The sequence below is a fragment of the Pygocentrus nattereri genome, chromosome 12, assembly GCF_015220715.1.
Source record: "Pygocentrus nattereri isolate fPygNat1 chromosome 12, fPygNat1.pri, whole genome shotgun sequence".
Lineage (NCBI taxonomy): Eukaryota > Metazoa > Chordata > Actinopteri > Characiformes > Serrasalmidae > Pygocentrus > Pygocentrus nattereri.
The window spans coordinates 17,240,549-17,268,149 of NC_051222.1; the positions used below are offsets into that span (position 1 = coordinate 17,240,549).

The 27,601-nt window shown below is 39.4% G+C and overlaps 1 protein-coding gene across 3 annotated transcripts in view; it reads right to left on the reverse strand.

Moving 5' to 3' along the window:
* Nucleotides 1-1,498: 1,498 nt before the first annotated feature.
* The window catches only part of LOC108434733 (fibroblast growth factor 14-like), a 122,108-nt gene continuing 96,005 nt past the window's right edge, over nucleotides 1,499-27,601 (reverse strand). For all 3 annotated transcript variants that reach the window (XM_017710075.2, XM_037543247.1, XM_017710076.2), the window contains exons 3-5: nucleotides 25,938-26,041; nucleotides 5,630-5,828; nucleotides 1,499-4,515 (exon numbers count right to left, since the gene is read on the reverse strand). In XM_017710075.2, coding sequence (XP_017565564.1) covers nucleotides 4,379-4,515; nucleotides 5,630-5,828; nucleotides 25,938-26,041 — 440 coding nt within the window. In that variant the 3' untranslated portion in view covers nucleotides 1,499-4,378. The remainder of the gene's footprint in view (nucleotides 4,516-5,629; nucleotides 5,829-25,937; nucleotides 26,042-27,601) is intronic.

Below are 27,601 nucleotides of genomic sequence, written 5' to 3' on the forward strand. Positions count from 1 at the left end.
GTAATTTCCAGCCTATTTACATGCCTACATGCCTACATGTGCATTAAATGACCCCTGTATTCCATATATACCTCATATGCACAATCAATGGTTCCAACACCTGACTGTAGCCCTCTCACTCTCAGTCATATATCTTTTTGATTCTTGTCATATTGGAGGCTCCTGAGGGCTCCTGAGGTTTTCTACTTCACTGTTGCTTTTGCTAGTTTGCTGCTTGTTGATTTATCCATATGTCTCCGAAGAGTGCTGTCCATTCTCTGCCGAAAGTGTTGAAGGTATCACTTTAAAAGCCATTTAACAGCAGTGTTTGAATGAGAGGGCTACAATCATAGAATCTATCATAGAAACACACAGTGTGTGAGCAGCTGGGCTTCAGCCTGGACTACTCTTGAGGGTTTGAAAGGTCAAACTAGGAAAATAAAAATGAAAAATTATTGATTTTTAATTGGCCATAATGTGGGTATTTTTCCACTGTGCATGCAGAAAAACATCATTCAGTGTTAACATGACAGCATTGCTGAACCTGAAGTTAGTGCAGTAAACAGTGCAAAAGCATCTGACCCTTTTTCACCTTCATCTTGCTTGAATAATGAACAGCTGAGAGCTGCTTAGAGTGAATTATCTTCATAATTAAGATATTTGTACTGCTGGTGAGTTTGTTGTTCATGATGGACGTGATTCATTCAAGTGACATTATTGATTGGGTGCTGCACATTTGAGTTATTTTAGGATGCATGTTTGTTCAAATTAGCAACAGATTTGAGCTCAAACTAAATGTAGAAATTCAAGTGTGTTTCTGTAGTAATTTAGGGGTTTAAACCCTCAGCCCCCACCTCAAGTGGAGTCTTGTACAGTGGATAGAGTTTAGTTGAAGCTGACGTTAGCATCTTATTCTCAATTCTCATTCCACCTTAAATGATATAGCAGTTACATTCAGATGCCTGTGTGGTCACTGGCTTGTAACTGCTGCTCTGTTTAAGGTGAAATGAAAATTTGAATAAGATGCTAAGATCAGCCTTGAGAGATATGTGACTCTGGTATGTGCTATAAGGAGTTACATTACATTCTACCTCATGACCATAGCAATTGTGTGGGTCATATGAAGATGAACAGCAATGGCAAGAACAGCAAAAAAAGTACAAGATGACACAAAGAAGAGAGGAATTAAAAGGGTATGTAAGGTTAAAGACATATCTGAGTATGTGGGCAATGAGAAATGCTAACCATACTTAACCAGCATTTATTTATAGCATTTTGACTGTCATGATTAGGTCATATGTAACATAAAATGTCTCACCAGTTACTATTTTATCACTACAATAGCCACCTTGATTATCTCAGTGTAGCATATAAATAATAAATAACATAATCAAGTCTTATTCCGCAGAGTGCCCAGTGAAGTATAGATACTTTCCACAGGGTTTAGGTTTCTTGTCATTGTTTAAGTAACCAAATAACATCGAGTTTTATAGGAGAGCCTCTGATCAAACTGTGCGCCTTTATATAAATGATTTATTCAATATGTTATCTCTGTGTATACAATGGATTTGACATAAACTGTACAGTGCAGACTCTTTTTGCATATATGTACTGTATGTAAAGTTTAGCGGTACATACCAACATTTTTTTTAAATCACTTGTTTGTATTGATACACATAGCCTACCACATGCAGGTCTCCAATAGCCTTCCCCCTTTATTACCATGCAACAGTTGAAACATGTAGATGAACCAAGTATGGAAACCCCAGAGAAGAAACCAAAGACAAAAAAAGAAGGGAAAAAAGTACAGATCATCCTGCCATTAATAGTCTTGACACATAGAAAAGACAGGGAAAACAGAGTCCTCTCTGAGACCTAAACGTCTATGTGAGATGAACGGCCACGGCTACAAGAAAACATACAAATACGTAAATACGTATGGAAAAGAAAACGAAATGGGGGGAGGAACATTACAGGAGGATATATAAACGAAGAGCAAAGATTGTACATATACATAGCAGTCATATTACAAAAATAAATCCAGTCCTCTATGGAACCAGTTCACTGGTCAGCAGGGCAAAATATACAGTACGAGGGCCCAGCAGAAAGAAATGTGCACACTTTAGGATGAGCATACAAGAAACGGCTTTAAAACGGAAAACACTTCAGTCGTTTTGGTAAATGGGAGAAAATATTTCACTGTTTTAGACACTCTAAGATATCCCATTAAGAAAACAGCTGACGGAGTAACATAAAAGCCAACAGATGAATTACTAATGTTGCTCTTTAGCAATTTAAACAGGAACATCATTCTGCACTGAAATTAAGTGTGCCAATTAATATTATAATGACAGCATTCGCATCTCTAAATAGATAACAATTGTAATGAAACGCCTCAAATTCAGCAAAACAGTGGAACAGCATGGTGCAATCGATTTGAACATGGAGTACAGTTAAATATGATAATACTATACTTGCTTTTAGAATGACAAAAAACTCTCAAGATGGCAGATTACAACGTAGAACTGTTAAATAAGCAAGGTGAAAATGTTTCATTATTTAACTGTGAATTGCTTTCAAGGTACTCTAAATCTCCAAGTCCTATAAACAGCTTTACTGATGCACAGTGATATTTAAATACCCTTTTTTTAAAAACATGGATTAAGATGGTAAGAACAAATGCTCTAACCTCGTCTGTGGACAAAGAGAAAAACAAAATGAAACAAACATCAAAACAAGTCAAACATGCTACTATGCTCCTTAAGGAGGCCGTTGAGGAAGCACCCTATGCTAAACAGTAACTGATCATCCCTTTATATGTGGAGTAATAATCAACTTATAATCTAAGCCAACCTGAAAAACGTCCTGACATGCTGCTAACTCTAGCGTAAAAAACAGCATCTTAAAAATAAACACAGTTTTCATATCAACCTGCGGGCCAATGCCGCACCTTCCCTTGCTTTTATAAGGTTGAAACTGCTACCATTTTTTTGCCACCTCTTCTGCTACAATGAAAAGGCAAAGAGAATAACACTATCTTTAGTCCAACTCTCGAAACGTGGCCATGACCTGCGCGACAGCATCAATATACATTCAGCTGTCCTCTCCAGGCCTGGCTAAGGACAACTGCGATTTTTGTTTATTTACATCGGGCATTTCAATAAACAATCGCAGTCGTTGGTCGAGGGCTTCACCTATTAGTTACAACAAGACCTGATTTATCTGATTTATCAGAAGGAGCCCAAAACTGGGGAAAAACCTTAAAGGCCGGTAACTGTTGACTTCAGATGCCAAAGTGAGGTAAATGGCTTGTATAATCTGTAAGTCAGGTAAGTGAGCCAAGACTGGCAGATAAAATCAAGGGTGTCTGTGATATGTATAGCGCTCAATTGGGAAGGAGCCGCGTCCACCCTTTATGCCTAGCAAGACAAGATTATCGATGCCACGTCTCTCGACGGTCCTTGTGAGGTTTCGACTACAAACTGTAGCATCTTTGCCGACTTTCTCTGCAGTTCTGTGAGCCATTCTTCAAGTACAATGATAATTAAAAAGGATAAACTAACCATAGTGGTGGTCCTCTATCTAATTTTGCTGCTTCAAACAATCGTTACCATGTTGCCGCATTGTAAACATGTCTAAGGAAGCGAGACACAGCGGACAGCTTCTTCTCATCTCCAAGCTACTCTAGACGTAATTTGTGTAATGTGAAAGCACACAACAATCCTCAGTCCTGGACAAACTGGCTAACAGAATACAATGTCATTGGAAAGGACACATAAAAGGAAAAAAAAAACATAGGCGAACAAGACACAGATAACAACAATGACAGAGTTGATTTGTGTCCGTACAACAATCTATCCAGACAAATGCTGGTGTGCTGTGGTATTTTAAAAAGAAAAAGAACAGTAACATGAAAGGTCCAACAGAAGAATTGTGGGTAGCTGTCAGCAGGCAAAAAGCTACCAGACGAGGCAGATGAAAATATGTCATTCTCACAGAGGATTGTCACAGGAAAGAAAGGGGAAATGAAAGAAAAGGGAGCTTTGAAAAGGCATTCCGTATCGCATAGGGCATTCCAATGACAGAGTTTGTTAGTGCTGAGCATTCAGCGGACCCCTCCTCCTCTCCCTCCTCCTCAACCTCCTTTCCCATCTCTTCCACACTCTTTGCAGTCTTTCCAAGCAATTCAGCCTTGTCCTCCAGCCACACCCGCCCCTTAGTTCAATCGTGCCAGGGGGTAGACTCTAGGGGGAAGAGTGGTAGAGGAGGGAGTTTTTTTTCTTTGTCGTCATTACTCGTGGTTCAAAGCCACAGACAGCCGAGCGCGAGTTTTTTTTTGTTTTGAGAGTTGTGGACGTGGAGACTCCCTCAAGAGGGGAGGGGAGGTGGGGGTGCAGGGCTATGTCTCCTTGTCAGGCTTGCTGACAGGCTTGCCGCCGTTCATGACCACCGGCTCTGTGCTTTTGCTGGGAGGGACTCCAGCCTTGGGGACTGCTTCACCCACATCATGCAACGAGGGCTCACGGTACATGGCAACTGTGGATAAAAGAACAAATATGAGAATTTAAGTAAGTAAAGGCACCAAAAAGGAGACGTTACAGAAGGGGAGCCACTTTTTGGAATTTTTTTGTGAAGAGCCTTTTCAATGTTTAGAGAACCTCCACATAATGTAAAGGTTCTATACCACTTAAAGAGATGTACATCCCACCCAAGGACCATTAGGTAGCTTCATTTTTAAAGGAAGTCTCACTGAATTTTCAAAGCTTTGTGCATAATTAAATGATGGAAATGTAAACAAAGTCATCAAGGCTGGTTTTGATCTGAAATGGTGCATTGTAGAATAACTTTATTGACTGATATCTTATGATGGAGACAGGAATCAGGAACACATATACAGCCTTTTTATTAACAGTTCAAAATGACCGGTGAATCTATTGAGTTTCTATGTATGATGCTGTATTAGATACATTTTCACTGGGGAATATCTTGCCTTACAAAACCCTGCATGCACCTCTCCACCGTTAAAGACTTTAACCCATTAAAATCCCAGACTTATTACAATTAAGCCTTATTATTCAGTAACTACATAAACTTCAATGCAAACTGGCAGAGCTATTCGTAGGGTATAGAAATATGCCATTTAAGTGGTTTAATAAGTTTTAGACCAAATACTATCATAAAACAATGTCTCATGCATGAAGTAATGTATTTGCAACAACTTCATGTAGTATTTTTCTTGTGAGGCTTGTAAAAACGTCTGATTACTATTCCATCACCACCACTGTGAATAATTCTGACTTGTTTTCTCCAGAATTAAGCATGTAATCATCATAAAACCACTCTCAATGTCTTTATTTACATTTTAATGATTTAATTATGCAGAAATAAAAAATGGCTAAATACCCCTTTAAGAGTGAAGAGGAAGCCAGACTCCTGACCAAAATTACAGCTACCAATCATTTGATAGTTCTTCCCAGTGTTTTCACTGTAAATCACTCTTTGAAACATCTTGAAGCACTTTGTCACTTTAAACATTGCTAATTACTTTTTGGGAATTGCTTTAAACTCTCGACCCAGTCACTCACAAGCAACTAGCTGACCTGGCAAGAGAAAAGCACTTAAAACAGTCATGAGCAATCCAAAGTGGTACCTTCTATGGGCTTGGGAAGAAAGTGTGCGGCTGGTTTAGTCTTTTTCACTCGGTTCCCCTTCATGGGCTGGCCCTCTTTATTGAGACCCAGGAACCAGGCTCGACCAGACTCCTGCTGTCTGTAGAGCATGGATGAGTAGATGACGTAGTAATTCTCAAAAACTGATTCTTTGAACTTGCATTCCGCCGTGAAAAGCTCCTGCAAGACAAAGGAGAAGGCGTTTAGAAGATGATGTAATTACTTTTCATTAGTTTCGTCAAAGATTTTGCACCAGTGTTTCCTGTTATTCCCGGCGGATCATGATCTGACACTGCAGAAATTTCCCTCAACCCTTTTTTTTTTTTTCCTTGAACATCACACGCTCACCATCACATGCTGCTTGTACAGGGCATAATTAAGCTTGTTTTTCGCATACAGCGGTGTTACTATTATTAGGGCTGTCAAAGTTGTAAGCAGTTACACAATGTTTTAGTTATAATTATAACAACACAATAAATGATCAATACCACTATTCTTTAATGCACAGACTATATACATGGAATAATATTAAATATGAATCAAGTTTGAACAATCTTAGTCAAATCAGAGGTCTCAATGATTTTCTGAGTGAAAGGTTAGCTCTACAGGGAACAAACTTAATTATGGCATTTCTGCTCATTTTAGTACACAATTTCTGTTTATTTATTTATTATATCTCATATGATGAAATGTTGTACCGTGCTGTACAAAAGTCAAAGAGGCTTTATCACAGCTTTCACTCTTTTCAGGTGACTGGCTTTCAGGGTTCAGTTCAGTCTTAGAAGTTGGTTGCAATTTTTGCTTCTCACAATCCAAATAATCCTAAACACACTCAGTGATGTTGAGGTCTGGACTCTCAGGTGGTCAGTTCATTGTTCTTTGTTCTCAGAACAACACAAACTTTTTTTTGGGTCATTTTCAGGAAATAGTCTTGGTAAAAGCTGCTTGACATCTACACATCCTTTCATTGTCTTGTCACAGTGGATGGATGGACATACATCTGTGGATCTTTTTCAAATATGAAGCAAGAGTGGTGTTCCTATCTCTGAAAGATGAAAGCTTTAAGTACTGTTTATCTGAAATCTTCTATAGCTTTTGAACTCCGGTTTTGGAAACTACAGCATTTTCACTTGTTTTCCTATGATTTTCCTTATGCAAGAGGATTATATTATATACCATCTTCTCAGAAGTATCTCCTGAAAAATAACGTGGCTGTTTTGACTGGAATTAAAAATATGAAGGGCAGTCTCTGACTTTCACACAGTATTTAATATAATGAAAACAATGTTATTGAACTGCTGAAAGTAATCAATGTGTATTCTGATGTTTTGTCCACTCTGTAAGGCTATGATAAAATTCATTGCTTTTAAATGGAACAAAATCCTTCTTTAGGGTAATATTTGAACTAATAAATGTTATTCGTCATGATTACACAGAATCTGCTAAATCATGATTCATTATTTTAATTGTTACATCAGGACTTCAGTGATATACAAGAGAGATATATAAAATTTGGCAACACTTCCTATGAATCCTGTATTTGGAATGCTTTTTAATTGCATTTATAATTCACTATATGGCATAAATAATACCTTATAATGGCAGAAGTTGTGGTGTAATTGCTCTTAAGCTGTTGTTATTACATTCATAATACTTTATAAAGCAAGATAATATGACTTTCAATCAGGTACCATAATACAATAACTCTGTTTATATCATCATAATATCTGTCAGGCCCTGGACAATTTATGTGGATATGTGGTATCACAGACTCCAAGCACCAACAAACATGAAATCAAAACCTGACTGCCTCAGCCAGGGAGCTTAAACTTGGCCATAGTTTGAGTCTTGCAGCAGGACAGTGATCCAAAGCACACCTCAGAATCAACACAAAATGGTTCAGTGACCACAGAATTAAAGTTCTGCCATGACCACCCCAGTCCCCTGACCTAAGCCCCACAGAAAACCTGTGGGATGAGCTGAAGACCTTGATTGTGGAATCTGGAGAGGTTCTATATGGAGGACTGGTCTCAGATCCTTTACCATGGGTTCTCTGGTCTAACTGAGCATTACAGTACAGTGTAGAAGAAGGGAGGCTACACAATGTATTGAATGAAGGGTGTTAATAATTGTGACATACACAGGTTTGAGAAAAAATCATTCATTTCCTCATAAGATTCATTTCTTTTTCAATCGGTGCACTTCAAAAAAGATTTTTGGTATCATCTTGAATGAAAGATCAAAAGGATCAACAATCAAGAATTTTCACAGCCTGGTTTGCTAATGTTTACCAGGGGTGCCAATATTTGTAGAGGGCGCTGTACAAAGCATTGTGAATACAGTAAGTGGTACCTGAATTTCTAGTGAGAAATAGTCTTTTTTTTTCCCCTCGTCACCTAAAGATATCTTGTATGGCCCATGAGTTGCCAAGGTAACGCAAGAGTTTAAAAAAAAAGGAACATGCAATTTAGGGAAGTTGGCTGCACATAGAACTGCACTTACACATGATTGAAATGAAAGCCTCAGCAGGATGGAAAATGCTTGACAGCATGCATTTCCAAGGGCTTTAAAGGAATCAATCAGTCCCAAAATCATAAACACAGATGATGTGCTGCAGTAACATAGCGTGTGGAATGCCATTTTCAACATGTCTGCCAGCCTTTATTTTCAAGCTTCTAAAATAAACAGAGACAACAATTGGAAGAACAAATGAATTATCCATGCAGAGAGAATCCATTCAGGGAAGCGTGCGCAACAGGGGCTCCCCCTTCCCTCTCTGCCGAGAGCCATCAAGGGCACTCAATCAATGTCTGCCACTGGCCAGAGGAGTGTCTCATTTCATTCTGACCACACAAAGAGGAGAGGAAAAATGTTCTTTATTCTTTTTTGACAGAGCAGCTAAATCCCTATACAAGACTTCTAACAAGGTGCTCAATTGTCCTTGTGGAATTGCTGTCCTTGTGGAATTGCGACTCGTTATGGTCATGTCCTTTGATGGGGGGTCGAATCAAAAGCCAAGAAGTCTATTTTGGCCATTCTTAAGGTACTGAACAGTCTGTACCATTCGCTGTTACAGAGAAAAAACAGAGAAACCATCCCCTTCACTTAGCAGTGGTATTAATTTTCCTGCGTCACAGCTAGAACGTTAATTAGCCAAGGCTTTTTTCAATTCACATACATCCATAATCAAGAGCAGGCAATCATTCAGACCTCTCTCTGGGGCGGGGGGGAGCTCCTCTTCTATTGTGTTTGCCGTCATAACAACTCACAGTTAACCTCCTGGCTCTCAAGAAAATGGTTTTGACGTCTCTCTAATTCAAAATTCGGCTGCATTATATTTCCATATTTTCCCCCAAGGGCTTTGATTTGCTGTCATCGATGGTCAGGATGAGGTAAAAGCTCAATAGTTGGGAGACAAAACCAGCGGTAATGGAGAAAATCACTTTTCAGCTGTAAAGTTCCCAAGGGACGTGGTTCTCTCCTCACGACGGCACAGTGAGTAGGAGTGCTCTAACACTGTACAGTGCCACGAGTGCTAATAACCCTGGGGAATTGTGGGCAAAGTAAACAAATACAGTCAAATAAAGGAGGTAGGTACAGAGGCAGAAAGCCAAACTGAGTCAGGCTGCGCGGCGGCATAAAACTCTAAAGACTAAAAGGGCATCCTCCACAGCTTTTCAATTTTTCAGAAGGGAAGGCATGTACTTTTTTGCGTGTGCCAAAAAGATTGGGATGTGGGCAAGCCTTCAAACGACAAGCTTGCTTCTGGCCTAGACACCTCTACCGCGCATGGGGGAGCACAATACTGTAAAAAGATATTTGCTTTCCCCATTTCAAGTATAGAGAGGCACCTTGGAAACGCTTTAAAGCTAATGGGCTTTCAAAGCTGCTGAGGAAAGGAAAGGAAAGGAAAATCTCCTCTTCACCCGTAGCCATGTAGCACAGGCACATCATTAGAGACAAAAAGCCCTTAACAAAGATCAGAGCTTTGAAACAAGCCAAGGGGAAGCGGAATGATGCTATGTGCTAAGGCTAATTGGTAGACATTTCAGCTCACTCAGAGGAACTGGAGCTTCTGCTTGCTAGCATTACTAGACCTCCCAGAGATTACACACCTCCCAGAGATGGTTCAGCTTTGCCCTCGAGTGTTTTAGACTATATAAAGACTATACAATCCAGAACACACCAACACACACACACACACACACACACACACACACACACATATATATATATATAGTCATATGGATGGCCAAACATTTGCATATAATTTATATGTCTGTCTCGAATGTGTACAATTGAGAGCTTACTTTGTCTTCCTTTGACAGATGCAAAATATTTATTAACCAAAGTGCTTGGTATTTCTAATTTTACAGGTTAAAACAACTAATTGCTCATTAACTAAATCAATACGATACAAACCATATATAGGTATAAAATACACATGCTCACTTGCCTCCTAAAGCCACAATAGTTTTAAGAGTGAGATTTTCCATTTAAAATTAGACTGATCTATCTTGAAAGTGGGAGGAAATTTTCAAAAATTACAAGCACTTTTAGGCAGATACTTAAGGATGGCTATTTGAAAAAACAACTGCTTAGCAACCACCTGGGTACCATAGTAATGGCATAGCAACACCATAATAACTGCCTGGGAATACATAGCAATGGCCAAGAAACACCTTAATAACCACCTGGGATTTCATAGCAACTTAAAATTGTTTCACAAGCTTTCCCTCCTGGTTTAAACAGAGATTCTATCCTGCAGGAACATTACACATGTCCTGTGGGAGAATCCCCACGTAAAATGAAACATTTACAAATAATACCCAAGTTGGCTTGTCTAACTAAAATATGATCATGTAAACAGCACAATTTCATGGTTCTTCCTGCAATACCACACTTTACTTGGAGTTTTGCATGCATGTAATCATAACTTGTGAAGTTATCAGTAAATTCTGACTGTATTTCTGATGTTTGCTGTAGAAATATTCTTCTTTCTAGTTAAGGCTGGTCATAATTGGATGGGAGGGCTAAAAAAATAATCCCAGACAATTATTCTGTAAAACAGCAATACGCAAATTATAAGCTATATCTTATCTAAATGTGTTGTGGTAATGTAGCAAAATATTTGATGACTTTTACCATGTCAGCCAATCAGATTTCAGAACCAGACCTACACACCCCAATGAGTACTGACTGCAGACTGCAGTAAGGGGGAGCAAGGCACTATGGGCTTAAAATACAGTAATAGCCTAAATGGATAATGAATCCATGGCATGTTTCACAATGTATAATACATCACAATGCACTTGGCACATAATCACAAGCTGGTTGAGTCAATCTCCATATTGGGCTACATGTAAATCAGCCAGTTCTCAGCCAATTAGTATTTTTATTATGAGCTTGGTGGTACTGTTTTTGGGTCTACATAAGTCTAAAATAATCAGCTTAATCAGTCAATAATAGCACGTAGAACAATGTGGGCACCAAAAATAAAATCTCATTTTTATGTCATTTTTCTTTGACAGAGAAGGCGGAGTTACCCCCACTATTCCAGTTACCCCTGTATGTTTCATTCATTTTTAAAGGTGATTTGAAAACTGATATGTGGACCATTCTAAAAAAAAAAGCAATTAAGTATTCAAACCATAGATATTTACAAGGATTATGTTATGACCTGTTTCAGCCCGAGGCATTAATTGAGACAGTAATAAGGTAAATATATACAAAGACATCATTATAGGGTACCTCATGGCCACATGGTGAGCAGTTAGATCCCATTGTTTTGAAGTAAATGTTTCCGAAAGTATGAGAATCAGTGTGTTACATTAAGAACTGTCACTACTGAAACACATTTTCTTAATTTTTTGTGTTTTATTAAAATATTATGGTTTAATGTGTGTACAGCAGTTCATAGTCTCACAATTGGCCCCTCCTAGTCCAGTCCATGTGTTCATGTTGTTTTGGTTTACCCATGTGTGTTCGTTTTGGTCCAGCCCCCTCGTTTCATGACTCCACCCCTGATTGTCGCCACCTGGTTTCCGCCTGTCCCTTGTTATCCCTGTTGTATTTGAGCTGGTCTTTGTATTGGTCTGTCTTTACTCTGTTTGTACTGTCATTGTAGTTTGTTAGTTCTCAGTTATATCTGTCCATCCTCAATTTGGTGTAGATTATTGGAACCTGGACTGTCTCGACTATGACCCTGGATTTGCCCTTAATAAATCTCGCTTATCTCAGTGTATGCATCCGCCTCCTCGCTCCATGTTACACATAGCTGTGTTTGCTAGTCAAGTACTGTCTAGCATTTTTTAGTTATGTTCAAAATGAGCTAAAATTGTCAACATTTGGTAAAGTTTCGGTGGTGAAAAAATGTTCAATCATCTATTTCTATTAAATAAACATAACTAAGGCACAAGGACACTCAAAGCGAAAGCATTTTAGTCTAACGTCCAAGTCAGTTAAAAGTTTGAAATGTGTTTTCAACTCTGGGTTTGAACCAGTTCAATATATATATATATAAATTCAGATGAAGTCATAGTTATTATTTGTAATAACCAAACTAGAGAGCGACATCACTTCACTTCACTAGCTTATGCCTATTTATCATGCTCTCATAGTGCACAAAGCATGCCCTCTATGGAAAAAAGAAAATGCAAAATGGTCTGTGAAGGATGAGGACTGGTTAAACAGCACACATATTAATTATGTCTATCAGGTAGGCCTAAATGCCAAATAAACTAAATGAGAATATGAAGGTAAGAACGTCTGTTAGCTGGAGGCCTTTGAAGTCAGAGCCAACTGGATGGGCTGTGACACATCCTCACATCTGGTTTTGATAGCACTTCACCAGAGGTCAGTTTAAAGTGAATTGGCCCATGTTAGAAGAAAAGGGACTGTACCTGACTGGAAGTCATCTAAATGTCACTCGCTTCAAAGACATGACATATATGGATTTGGCCTACTTGATAAATAAACCAGAATTACTCCAGGGAACTAAGAACAATACACAGAGTGGTCCGATGTACTGAGCCTTTTGCTACAGTTTCAGGTGCATTCCTGATACTGGTGTCATGCAGGAAACTGTCCTGTGCATGGTGAAATGCAAAAGGTCCTTGTCTTCATGCATATGCATTTGAGGGAGAACCCTACAAAACATGGGAGGACCATGTAAAAGTAGGTAAAGATGTTTTATGTGTAGCTAATTACATATTGTACTTGATTTACTAAAGTTAGAGCAACTGATTTAAGTCAATTTTCTTCCAGCTTTTAAAATCAAGCATCATTTGCATTATATCTCATGAGACATGCTGCTGTGAGACTTACTTTAACAACGGCAGCAAACACAGCAGTTACGTATTGGCATAACCTCTAACACGTGCTGAAAAAAGGTTTGCCAAAAGAATAACATTGAGCATCAAATCTTCAATATGCATGATTTCATGTCCATGTCCATGTGATCAGTTCACAAACTCTATTCTCTTAGCCAGAGTTAAGTAACATCCCTACAGAATGGTGTGATGGGAAAGAACTCATTTACTAACTCTCTCTTCATCACTAAACTTTCATTTCCTGTACTGTATGAAACTATTAACAATTTTTTAACCCTTTAAACCGGCTAAGATATTAGTGTTTTGGTCTAGTCCATGTGCTTTTTGTTTTGATCCCAGTCCGGCCCCTTGTTTGGTTACTCCGCCCCTGATTGTTCCCATGTGTTTTCCACCTGTGTCTTGTGAACCCTCATTAGCCCTCTTGTATTTAAGCCCTGTGTTTTCCTTAGTCTAGGGCTGGTCTTTGTTTGAATTATTGTTTGGATGTTTATGCTTGTTTGAGTTGTATTTATGCTATTATTTCTCTGTGTTTAGCCTGTGTTCATTTTGTCATGTCTGTCCCTCCTGCTCTCCGTATTGGCTATTTGAACCTGGACCGTATTGACCATGACCCTGGATTTGCCCATAATATATCTCACTTGTCTCTGCACATGCATCCGCCTGAACCTCGCTCCACATTACAATATGTTTATAGTCTCCTGAATTCAGCTATTTTTCACTTTATGTTGAGTCCAAATTCATATCTGTAGATGTTTAACCTGAGAAGTCAATAAATGTCTAATACAGACCACCTCAACATCCTCAGCAAACTGCTGATAATATTACATTTTAGTTAAGGTTAGGATTAGGACCAGGGTGGGGTTAGGTTTTGGGTTGAGGTTGGGGTTAGGATTAGGGCAAGGGTGAGGGTTAGGGTTAGATTATGGGTTGAAGTTAAGGTTAGGGTTAGAATTAGGCCCACAGTTAAGGTTATGTTTTGTGTAAGGGTGGGTAAGTTTCAGATTTGCTTAATGGAAGTAACATATTAAGTGTACTTCATGTAACATATCTGCTTTATATGTGTTAATGTGAAATCTGTTAGGAGTTTACTACTCATCTACAAAGGACCACTCCAAATAAAGTGTTACCAAAGATTTTTTAGGGAACCAAAAGTGGTTCTTCTATGACATCATTCCCAAGAACCCTTTATAGCACCTTTATTTTTAAGAATGCATGACAAGGGCTTTCCCTGTAAGTGCCTTGTAAAAATGTGTGCTTAGTAACTTTCAACGATTAGTCATTTAGGGCAAAACAAGAAGAGAATGAGGATCCACCTGCTGACCTCAGAGGAAAAAAAGTGAACAGAAATTAAATAAATAAGAGCCTCTACAGAAGTCAAGTCTTCCTTAGGCGGCATTTGGAAGTAATTGCTGCAATTTGTCATTCCCTACAGTCAAGCCCACAAAGCACAACAGGGGGACCTGGAGGAAGCAGAGCAGTAACATGCCTTGCCAGGCACCACAGGGGCACCAAGAAGTGGAGGGTTATGTTGTGCAGGTCCACCTCATTAAGCCAAAAGAGCATTCACCTGGTGCACCTCATCCGGTTAATCCGGTGAGTGTATTAGGAGATCAGTGAAGAGGGAAAGGATCTTCCTTGCAGCAAGAACTCAAGTCTCTCTTTGAGTCATATTATCTAGTCACTGAGACTGCCATGTTGTTACATAACAGCAAATAGCTTTCACAGATGCTCCTTGTATATTGGATAGAATAATTAGTGTGCTGGGCAAGGCAGACACAAGCAAAGTATTAAAGACATGGCACCCACAGCGTATCTTGTTTATGATAGAGCTTTTTCTTAACCCATAGAAGTCTAGAGATGTTTGCTATTTAAATGAACTTACATAGTGTAAGCATTGTTTATAGTCAAATAAAGAATTAAATTTACATTTGCACTGTATCTACCTCAACAGGTCTGAACCTTAGAAATACTTCTGACCCTTTAAAAAAAGGTATTATTAGGTTGCTTTCCTTTCCACACAAATTCTAATTGTCCTAAAATATATGTCTTTGACTCACAAACAGAAATATGGTGTTGATTGAAAGTTCAGGATTCGCACTTACAACAGAACTTCGCTCAATGCATGAAATACAATGACACTCATATGAATGAGTGTGTCCATTTTATCTTAATTATAAAGATGCTCAAATAAGCTTTTTATTATATTCTCTGTGAACAAAATCGTCAGTATGTACAGCTTTGCCTCAAGTGAACAACTGTAAAAGGTTAAAACAGGTAAAATAACAGATAATAGTTAGATTTTAGATTTTATGTGTAATTCAGAACATTACATCATATAAAATGACATACTTTTGAATTTCTGCAACAGTGTTGACTATTGGCTAATATGCTAAAACACACTGTCTTCATGGCACTGATTGTTTAGGATCCATACTTTGACTAAAAACATGCTTTTGCTGTCGTTGGTGAAACTGCAGCGTCTAAGAGTTAACTAATGCTTCATGCTAAATACAAACATGGATGGGGCATGCGGCCCTTGGCAGGGAGTGCCTGCCTTTGTGTCACCATAACAGCTTGGCTTTGATCCACAGGCCATTGTTTTACGTGAGAGAAAGCACTCCAGTCGTGTTCATTAAAACCTCTGCATGCTGCTGAACGGCCAGAGAAAAGACAAGTCTATTTTTAGTCCCTCAGGCCCCTTCAGATACACTTGACCTTGTCACTCACCCTGGCTAAAAAGCCAGTGCCCTCCCACTCACCACCACCCTGAGGGTCAGGTGGTACGATGAAATCCGTGTCTGAGAGCAGACATGATGCTAGTGCTGGAACAATCTGGACATAACAAGGCTCGCCTTCTGCCCACCCTCTTCTCAAATCTCCACTACTAGAGCAGGTGGATCATGTGTGATCAATGACATGTGTTGAGTAAATAAGTTAACATAGAAACTATTCTCTACATTTTGCAAAAAAAAAGCCATATTCCAGTTTTCTGTTGGGGATTGGTAACTTATTATCACTTAGTAAATCTACAAAATGTGTAAAAGACTTTTAGATAATGACTGCATATTCAACAAATATATGCAACAGTTGTCCCAAAGTAAACATGTTTGAGTTTGATTTAGTACAGCCCTACTGCATGTTTTAAGTAAAATGAGCTGTCCAAGATTTAATAATGCTTAAATTATATTTTACATCTAAGGTCATATTAGTAGACAGAACACCAACTGGAAGGCAATGCTTCCCAGCATTCTTATTGGTTTGTTGGTTTCTGTTAATTAATCATACTTTTCATCAGTTATTGTCAAATACAGTTCATTTTGGATTACAGCATGCTAAAGGGGAAGCATTTTTGGGTGCATTTTACTAGTGTTTATAATATTAACCATGGTGTTGTTTTGTGCTGCTGTTTATGAGGTCAGTCTGTATTATTAATATAAAGATACATAATTTATTGTGGCCTCTGAACAGCTTCTAATTAAACTAGCACAAGCACAAAAAACCAGTGGAATCTCTTCAAATGGCTGATTCTGAATAATTTATAGTTAATTGTCTGTTATTCAAACCCAAGTGGTGTTCAGTTTTTAGACTTCTGTGCAAACCACAGTTTGTCCATCACGAACACCATGTTTGAACACAAGGATGTCCATAAGTGCAAATGGCACCAGGACACCCTAGGCCGCAGTTCACTGATTGACTTTGTAGTTGTGTCATCGGACTTGTGGCCATGTGTTTTGGACACTCGGGTAAAGAGAGGAGCTGAGCTGTCAACTGATCACCACCTGGTGGTGAATTGGATCAGGTGGTGGGGGAAGATGCCGGTCAGACCAGGCAAGCCCAAACGTATAGTGAGGGTTTGCTGGGAACGTCTGGCAGAAGAACCTGTCAGATTGATCTTCAACTTACACCTTCGTCAGAACTTTGACCAGATATTGGGGGAGGTGGGGGACATTGACTCAGAATGGGCCATGTTCTTGAAGCGGCTGACTGTAGCTGTGGCCGTAAGGTAGTTGGTGCCTGTTGGGGCGGTAATCCTTGAACCCGGTGGTGGACACCCCAGGTGAGAGATGCCGTCAAGCTGAAGAAGGAGTCCTACCGGGCATGGTTGGCCTGTGGGACACCAGAGGCAGCTGGCAGGTATCGACAGGCCAAGCGATCTGCGGCTTCAGTTGTCGTTTGCCAGATTCTGGCAAACCGTCAGGCGAATCAGAAGGGGAAAGCAGTGTGCCACTAGCACTGTATATAGTGGAGATGGTGTGCTGCTGACTTCGACTGAAGATGTCATTGGGCGATGGAAGGAATAATTTGAGGACCTTCTCAATCCCACCGACACATTCTCCAGTGAGGAGGCAGAGTTTGGGGACATGGGAATAGGCTTGTCCATTACTGAGGCCTAAGTCACTAAGGTAGTTAAGAAGCTCCTTGGTGGCAAGGCTCCAGGGGTGGATGAGATCCGCCCTGAGTTCCTCAAGGCTCTGGATGTTGTGGGGCTGTCTTGGCTGACACGCCTTTTCAACATTGCGTGGACATCGGGGGCGGTGCCACTGGATTGGCAGACTGGGGTGGTGGTGCCTCTTTTTAAAAAAGGGGACCAGAGGGTGCATTCCAACTACAGGGGAATCACACTCCTCAGCCTCCCTGGTAAGGTCTATGCAGGGGTACTGGAGAAGAGAGTCCGGCTTATAGTCAAACCTCGGATCCAGGAGGAGCAGTGTGGGTTCCACCCTGGTCGTGGAACACTGGACCAACTCTTCACCCTCTCCAGGATTCTGGAGGGTTCATGGGAGTTTGCCCAACCAGTCCACATATGCTTTGTGGATCTGGAGAAGGCATTCGACTGTGTTCCCCGGGGTATTCTGTGGGAGGTGCTTCGGGAGTACGGGGTACATGGCTCTTTGCTACGAGCCATTCAGGCCCTGTACAAACAAAGCAGGAGTTTGGTTCGCATAGCCGGCAGTAAGTCAGACTCGTTCCCAGTGAGAGTTGGACTCCGTCAGGGCTGCCCTTTGTCACCAATTCTATTCATAATTTTTATGGATAGAATTTCTAGGCGCAGTCAGGGGATGGAGGGTGTCCGGTTTGGTGACCTCAGGGTCACATTGCTGCTGTTTGCAGATGATGTGGTCCTATTGGATCAGGCCACGAACTTCAGCTTTCGCTGGATCGGTTTGCAGCCGAGTGTGAAGCGGCCGGGATGAGAATCAGTGCCTCTAAATCCGAGACCATGGTTCTCAGGCGGAAAAGGGTGGACAGCCCTCTCTGGGTCGGGGATAGGCTCTTGCCTCAAGTGGAGGAGTTCAAGTATCTCAGGGTCTTGTTCACGAGTGATGCTACAAGGGAGCGGGAGATTGACAGGCGCATTGGTGCTGGGTCAGCAGTGATGTGGGCTCTTTACTGGTCTGTTGTGGTAAAGAAAGAACTGAGCCATAAGGCAAGGCTCTCGATTTACCGGTCGATCTACGTTCCCACCCTCACCTATGGTCATGAGCTTTGGGTAATGACCGAAAGAATAAGATCGCGAATACAAGCGCCCGAAATGAGTTTCCTCCGCAGGGTGTCTGGACTCTCCCTTAGAGATAGGGTGAGAAGTTCAGTCATTCGGGAGGGACTCAGAGTAGAGCTGCTGCTTCTTCACGTCGAGAGGAGCCAGCTGAGGTGGTTCGGGCATCTGGTTAGGATGCCTCCTGGATGCCTCCCTTGGGAGGTGTCACAGGCAAGTCCACCTGGGAGGTGACCCTGGGGAAGACCCAGGACACGCTGGCGCAACTATATCACCCAGCTGGCCTGGGAGCGCCTTGGAGATCCCCCTTGGAGAGCTAGTGGAAGTGGCTGGGGAAAGGGAGGTCTGGGCCTCCTTGCTTAGGATGCTGCCCCCGCGACCCGAACCCCAGAGAAGTGGAAGATAATGGATGGATGGATGAATGGATGTTTGTTATTCACAGATCCCTCCAAAAATTGTTCTTAAGTTTTCTGTGGTACTGATGTACATGAAGTGCTGTTGTCAGTTGTGTGTTTGGCATTTCAAAAGATCAGCTGGCTCAGCTCACAAACATTCTCTTTCACTTCCCAAACGGCTTTTCACTTAGCAGCACTGGAATTTTTTCTAGCATTCAATTTTCAACAAAAGGTTACTCCACTTTTGAATGATCTCATTAACAAAAACTGCATTGGGTTTGTTATGTAAAAATGAATTTGTCAGACATTGATAAGTAGTTTGACTGAAGACAGGGATCACAAGACAGGCAGATGGGCAAAATGCACACAAATCCATGAACTGATCATCAAGAAACAAAAATCAGAAGAACTAATGAGGTATACTTGCAAAGAACTGAGAAAAACTGACAAAGCCAAAGCCAAACTAGCACAACAAACAACAGGTGTTGTTTATAATGAGGGGGCTGAGCCAGAATGTTCCAAGGAAATCCAGGAGTGAGGTCTTGTAATTTTTGTATAAAGCATCAAAAGAGCTCCCCACTTCATTTGTCTTCACTTCCTCACTTCCCCTCAAAAAATATTAAAAAAATAAGTGAACTACACATCATTACTGATTTCATTGTATGTTCATTCATAACACGTATCTGATAACACATATCTTTTAACTTAGTGCTGCTTATTTAAGGCAGTCAAAATATGTGAATTATAATAAATGTAATTTTGAGTTGCAATTACATTGAAGGTTTATTATATTGACATAATTACATTGAAGAAATATTGCATCAATTAAAAATGTCATCTTTCTCAATCATGTGATTACTATGCAATTAAACAATATCTGTTTAATTAACACAAAACCTGTATGTTCAACAAATTTTGAGGCAAATGATTGACTTTATTATTTTGAGTTCTTTGAGTGTATTGGTTTCTGAATGTACTATTTGGTGTTTTGTTTTTTAGTTTGTTAGTTTATTTTGCACTGAGGGGCTTCAGTAGCCAAAGCACTTACACCCTTTTTCTTCAAAATTCACATCTCAGCATCTTCTCCCCTAGAATTACATGGCTGGCTGTGACCCTAGCGTGATCTCACCTTGTACCTAAAGGAGAGCCTAAAATTTCATGCAAAAATTCTTTGGAAATTTCATCTCCCATGTGGGTCATGTTCTTTCCAGACATATAATATGCAGTGCTTCCACTGTACTATCGATAGGCGAGTGTCATTTTTACAACTGAGCAGGTTTGTAATTAACACATAGAGAATCATTTCACACCCCACCATCTGTTGAGTACAACAACGACTGGGTGTTAGAGGAAGAGTGTGCCTAAAAGCGGTTCTCACAACAGGGAAAAAGCACTCTACCCCATTTGCATTTGCAGTATAAGATGAGAATACGCGCTCCATAGTAACAGATAGAAAGTAGAAAAGCAGAAGAAAAACCTGATAAGATGGCGTTGCACAGACCTGACACAAGCTATGTCTACGCCAAGTTAAATGGAGAGCAAATCATTAACAAGTTCTAAACTTACTGATAAAGACAAAAAACAGACATGCACTTCAATTAATATCATCCAAGTCATATCAAAATCTTTATTTCTTTAAAAGCCAGCTGCCCTAAACATTGTGTGAAAGATTCATTTGAATCAATAGCTCCAAAACTACCTTTAAGAATTCAAATAAACTAAATAAACTGGCATAAACTAGAATTTAATATGCAATTTGTCATTTAAAGTAGGATTCCATCAGAGACTTGCACCCTTCAGCCTCATCAGTTTCACAGAATTCCCAATATTGTATTCTTCTTGTGTTTTTGTTCACAGTTATGTTGTATGCATTATGATAATATATACCACTTTTAGGAATCTCTTCAACAGCATTAAAGAAATCCTGAGCAGTGGGGAGGCTAATAACTACAGATGTGGTAACTGGCTTCCTATCAATAATGGTAGTTATTTGACGTCTACCTGCATTACACAACAGCAACAGCCTGGCCTAACGTAGCCACTCCAAAGCAGCTTTAGCTCATCAACAGTTCCTTACACCTTGAAGATACATCATCAGCAGGGGGTGATCATCACTGGTTGCTGCCAATAGACCCTATTTAATGGGTTTATACTTTATATTCTCTTTGTAACTGTATTTCTGCCATGAGGAGAGCAGGATGAGCAAGCCAACAGAATCCTAACAGGCTAATGCTACAATAATAAAACACAGACATTAAGCACAAAAACGTGTGACATACAGATAAAGGAATGGTATTTGTAAGACTGACATGAGCTTAAAATGTCTGTATTTAAACTAGAGCTGACATCAAAATCCAAAATAACAGTATGCTAATGTTGCTAGCTTCACTAACATACAATGGTGAACATACGAGGAGCACTAAAAACACAGGTTAACTGTAGACATTGTTATGTAAAGGAACTGCTTTATGGTTTTGTGCCTGTATCTGCATCTCTCAGTGTAAACACAACTAAAAAGTTGAAATGAAATGGCTTTATTAGCGTGAATAATTGGTGTTGGCTAAAACTAGGATCCTCTGACTAAAGCTTTTCTCTCACACAGGTTCTGTTAGCACACGGCAAAAAACATCTTGGCATGTGAAATCATCTTACATGTAGTTGATATGTGTAATATTTCTCATTTTGAGATTGTTGTAAGCTTCTGATAAGAGGTTATCTACCATTATACTGAGATATTTTCACTTAATACAACATCTGCAACTAACAACAAACTACAACCACCTCAACACAAATACTAGATATTTAGACTACATTTAAGATGACTTTTTCACAAAATATGCAGTGCTGTGTAGAGCAATTAAAACATCAGCATCCAAGCATTCAAACAGCCTCCTAACAATAAAACAATTGTTTTTTTTTAATTATTGCCACATTTCTATTATGGTAGGATATTACAAGCATTTATTGCATTGCCTGTATATCCTATCCTAAGACCTGTTTGTAAATCAGTCAAAGCACCATGGGGTGTAGGATTAAAGAGGCCAGCTTGGCCTGTTGTAGAGTTTTAAAACATTTTTAGGCCCCTAAATATTTGCAGACCATGGTATACGGCGTACCATATATTCAGATACTCAAAGAATTTCTATATTTAGATCCAGACCAAAGGTTTTATAATGCACCTTTCACTGTGTGTCCTTAACTGACTCCATTTACACACAGTACATAGAAAGCTATTCCAGGCCAAGCTGGCACAAGAACAGAGTCTCTCCGTAATGAGAAAAAGACTGCGGCCATAAAAAAAAAAAAGACTTTTCTGAAAGTGATAGGGAGCCTGGACATCACTATCTCCTTAATGTCATTACATCGCTGTAATAAAGCATCTGGAGGGGGAGCTGCTTGTCTTTCTGGCTCACAAATCATCCAGATTGATATTTAAACAAGCTTAACCGTATCGGAATAGGCTGGAGAGGGACTCTCGCAACATGCAGAGGACAAAAGGTTAGCGCTTTCTTCATGATAGACCGGTGGTTTTCTCACCATCATCAAAGGGGTTGCCTCGGCATGTGTGAAGGAGTTTCCCTTTCAATTATTCAGCAGGAGCTTAACAAGGTCTTGGGGAAAAAAAGAGGAAAAATAAGCCATGCGTTGCCCTCAAAGCCACCACAAACAAATACTCTAGTCAAAAAAGCAAGGCACTCTTTTCTTTCAGCCCGAACGTGGTGAGGAGAACGGACATTTTGGGCACGAAAAAAAGGGGTAAACGGTTTGAACTCACTGGGATGGGCCTGTTCTGTCAGGGACTGGAATAATTTATATTCTTGTCAGGTCGCTGGCACTCACACGCTGCCACGAAGCTTCCTTGGAGACACAAGGAAAAGGTTTCGGTGCAAACAGGGGAGAATTTAATGGGATTCCACAGCTTTTCTTCCTCAGGACTTTCTCTTATCCACTCTCCCTCCTTTGTTGCCTTTTTATCAAGAGGAAAATGGAACGGAAATTCTATGAGCGCCGCACGCTCTTATCCCGCAACGATAGCTCGTGTTCTGAGATAATTTCACTTGGATTTAATTGGTTCGAAGGGAGGGCATGAAATTGCAACATAATGAGCCCAGTAATTAGGTATACATTGATGTATATCATGAGTATTTAAATGAAATAAATGGGAACAACTGATAGGCACAGCAGAGAATGATGCATGCTCTTAAAAATCAAGGTTCCTAAATGGTTCTTGGCTTGGTTCTAGGGGAAACAAACTAGCACAGAACCTTTACATTATGCGGGTCTTTAAAAGCTACTCGGTACTTGGTACTTGGTTGGTTTTTTAGCTAGTTCTTTAGGGAACCAAAAGAGAGTTTTTACTCTCTTAGAAAAGAGAGTAAAGCATTCTATATGCTTAAATGGCTCACTGAAATGGTTCTTCAGATTAATGGAATTAATGGAATGAATGTGTTGTATATGATTCTATGTAGCACCAGAATAGGTTCTTCTATTGTTACAATGTCAAGCTTGTAACAACAGCAGAATGCTTCTAGGTGCTATGTAGAACCATTTTCTAAAAGAACCATATCCTGTAGGTTTCCCAGCATTTGTATGTGAACCAATCACAGCCATAGATGATCAGAAATCTATCCATACATCCACCCGTTTATCCACTACTGATTTGTATAATACTGTCTATGATCACTGCTCCATCTGCACCCATGAGTCAGTGATCAAGCTGTATACATAAAGCACTAATCCTCTTTGGATAAATTCCTCTAATATCTATGGCACAAATGCATTTAGATCAAAAGATCCACAAATCTTTGCTTCTGCATCCATGCAGTAATCCTTCTAGAGCTCTATAGTTCATCTGGACATAACCATGATGGTGGCTTGTCTTGCTGAAATTGTGGACAGCACGTAATGTCATTTGTAGATGAGAAAGGGCGATTGCTTGCAAATGCACTGATGTCAAAGAATGGTCAAAGTAGGCACCATTCACTTCCATTCACCCACAGATAACATCTGGTCAGATACACGCAGATGTCTCCCTGAGTGAGCGCGTAGGCGTGTGCCGACGTGTGTGCGTGCTAGATCGCATGTCTGATGCTTCAGCCGCCTGCATCTTCTGCTTACTGCGATCTGCTTCCATCCAGCGTGTAGTGCACTGAATGGAAATAATATCCATGATATTACGTTTCCATGACAAAAGAAACAAAAACATTTTCACATAAAATATATCACAGCTGCGCTATAAGAAAAGAAATCAAATTGCGATTCTATTGCTATTTATTGCAATTGCAATATGGCTCGAGCTGCATTACAAACACATTTATGGGCCCTTGATTTGACACCGTTACCTCTTAGTCACAGTTTGCCAGTGGCAATAACAAAAGCATTGTGTAATTGAGCATTATTATTTCTTATCATATGTACTGTTTTTCTTTACATTTTTGCCATATGTTTGTCATTTCTTGACAACAACATGAAACAAATAGAAAGAGTGTAAACTCTCCTGTTAATATACAGTGTTCATAAAATGTAAATGTAATTGATCTAACTCAGTTAATTCTTCTTACTAAACATAATTTTTCTTACTAAACACAAACTGCTTCTTATGTTTTCGTCATAATTTTCTAAACATAATTCTTCTTACTAAATACTTCTTAAGCAATTACATTTTGACATTTGAACAGTATAACGAAACAGAAGTAATGAAGCTTGTCAGATCATGTGAATGTGTGAACAAATTACATTTGTCTTCCTACTGTACAGTTTTAAGAGTGTACTCCTCAGGTACAGTGCAGTAATTCAAGATAACTGACTTGCATAAGGGGAAAGAGACAGGCAAATTAAGTGGAAAAACATGAGTTTTCGAAACTGTAGTTTAAAACATTATAAAATACAGGAAAAATGGGACTGCTAACAACCATGCAAGACCGAGTAGACCACCAAACCTGTCACCATCAGATAAACAGCACTTAAAGCTTTCATCTTTGAGAGAGAGGAGAAATCAAGCTCCACTCTTGATTCAGATCTGAAAAATCCACAAGTGTTCCTGTCCATCCTTCTACTGTGAGAAGACAACTCAGCACTATGAGTCTGAAAGGATGTGTGGCTATTAAGAAGCTACTGGTGTTCTCAGAAAAATCGACTGACCACTTCAGAGTCCAGGCCTCAAAACATTATTTTGTGATTAATCAAAAGAGGCATGCAACCTATTTCTAAGACTGAACTGTGGAAAATATCCATGCAGATTTCTTTGAAAAACTGAAAGCAAAACCTCTTAAAGAATGGGAGCTGTAATAAATTAATTAGAAAATTACTACTAAAAATTACTACTGAATTTAGTTGTTGAAGCTTCTGTGTGTTTTTCTGTTAAATTCTTCTGCTTTTTCCCTGACTCTGAGAAATGAGTAACTTCTACGGAATGATCGTTCAGCTGGAAACGAAATGAAAGCGTTTTACATCACCAGACTTTAAAGAATCCTCTCAAACAGGCAAGTGAAGTCAAAAGAGCAAGTGAGTCTGGTTTCATATTCCCTTCTGACTTGTCTTGTTCAAAACAGAACAAATTGAAAATATATTTCAAAATGTTCTGTATCAGTTTTGGAGTTTTTTGAAAATATTACTAGAAATCATGTGGCTGCTGTCATTATTAAACCTTATATCTGTGAAATGGAATCACGCAAAAAAACAAAGTTCTTCATCTACATTAATAAAATTTTATGTAATTAGTGTATAATGTACAATGTACTATGTAATGTATAATGTAGTGTAATGCAAATTAATATAATGGAATTTTAGTCATTTTGAACCATTTCTATTGCAGCTTTCATCATTAAATCTAAAGAACAGGTAATGTTTTCAAACAGTGTCATGAAAAAAAAGATAAAATTAAAAGGAGATTTTAGCAGGATGATATGTGCAACAGGGATTAAGAATTTACTTGAGCTTCTTAGGTGGAAACAGTAGCTGGAAAAAAGAAAGCAACCCACAGCAAAACTGAACCTCAGCATCAGCCTGCATTATAAATTACAGCACAAGACAATGAGCAAGAAAGAAAAGAGGCTGCCTGACGCACCGATGTGTACAGATGTCCCTCTCCATTCATGGCGATGTATAACCCCGTCTTCACTGACTGGATGGCAACGACTCGAAGGCCCACTGGGATGAGGTTGAACAATGCTGGAGAAGACAGCAAGAAGAAATGTGAACTTAGCTTTTTAGTGCCATTTCCTACATTCTTTCTATTTCTGTTTAATACAGTGATCTGTAGTTCAGTGGAATTTATTAGTCAAGCAAAGGTTGCATGTAATATCACTGCACACTGTATGGTCAATTTATTCTATACATTCCTATACAAAGGTTTAAATGTTTTCAGTAAAATTTCATGTTTTGTTTTGTTGATTTTCGAAGTGAAAATATATGGGGAACAAACTTAAATGTGGCATTTTTCTGTAAATTTGAGTACTGAGCTTAACATTTTGGGGAAAAAAAGCCAATATATAAAATGTGCCATTGTATGTTTTATTTTTTCCTGCAAAACATTAATTTCAGTAAATAAACTATAATTTTGCATATGACTGTTAAATCAATATACTACATAGTCCACAAATACGGCCTAAGCACAATTGCAAAAGCAACGTCCCATATTATTAATGGAGTAGCTCAATCAAATATGCCAACAGTGAATGGGATTAATTGACTAATTACTGCAATTTTGTTTGCAATGTGGTAATTGGTGGCTATTCACTTTCAGTCACTCTATTCCTTTAAAAACTACCCATATTAATAAAAAAAGAATATCTTCTGCTCACATGGTTGAAAAGCCTCTTTTTTAAAAGCCACTGACAGCTAAGATGCTGTAGACAGCCGGGGCTACAGAGTTATGAAACCATGTCTTTCAGGGTCCCTCCAGGTTGAAGGAGTTGAATGAGGACACTTCAGTGAGAGAAACAGCATTTTTTATCTAACCCAGCTCTAGAAGTGCATGTGTGAGTTTAAACGGACTGTGGGGACTCCTATAAAGCAGCAAAGAGTAAGTGAGCATCCATAACAGACATTTAGACATGTAGACTGGGGCTGCCTTTATATTTATACACCTTCTGTCTTTTCATACAAATGTGAAATATTCTATAAGCACAGTAGGGTCCACAAGTCTGAGACCACGTGTGAAAGTGCTTCTACACTCTTAAAAAAGATTCTTCAAGGTTCTACTATATATACTAACCCTACTAATGTCAAGCTGTGTATTTGTCATATGACTTGTTAGACTAGTATATAAGCCCAGGCTTTAGCTTACACTAGTTGCAAAGTAATGTTTTCCTTGTGAGACTACTAAGCATTTTTACTTCTGGTGTATATTGTGTTTTTTGTCCTTCTGTGTATTTTCTCTTTGACTCTGTTTTTTGGATTTGCCCTTCTGTACTTCTGCCTGGTTTGTTGGATTCATGGTTTTGACCCATTACTTGTTTTTTTGACTCCATTCTGATTTGCCCTTGTTTGTTAAGGTCACCATTCTTACTCTGCTGTGTTTACTGGAACTGACCCATGCCTGTCTCCTGACTACTCTCTGCCTCCCTGATTCTACAAGTAAAGCTCCACTTGTGTTTTCAAACCACAAGCGTCTGCTTTCTGGTTGCATGTTACAGAATACTTTGCCAAACATGCGAAGGACAGCTACTCAGCAGATATCAGCAGGTTCGTTCTGAAGTAAATCATTAAATGGAATCACTAGCTTGCCAG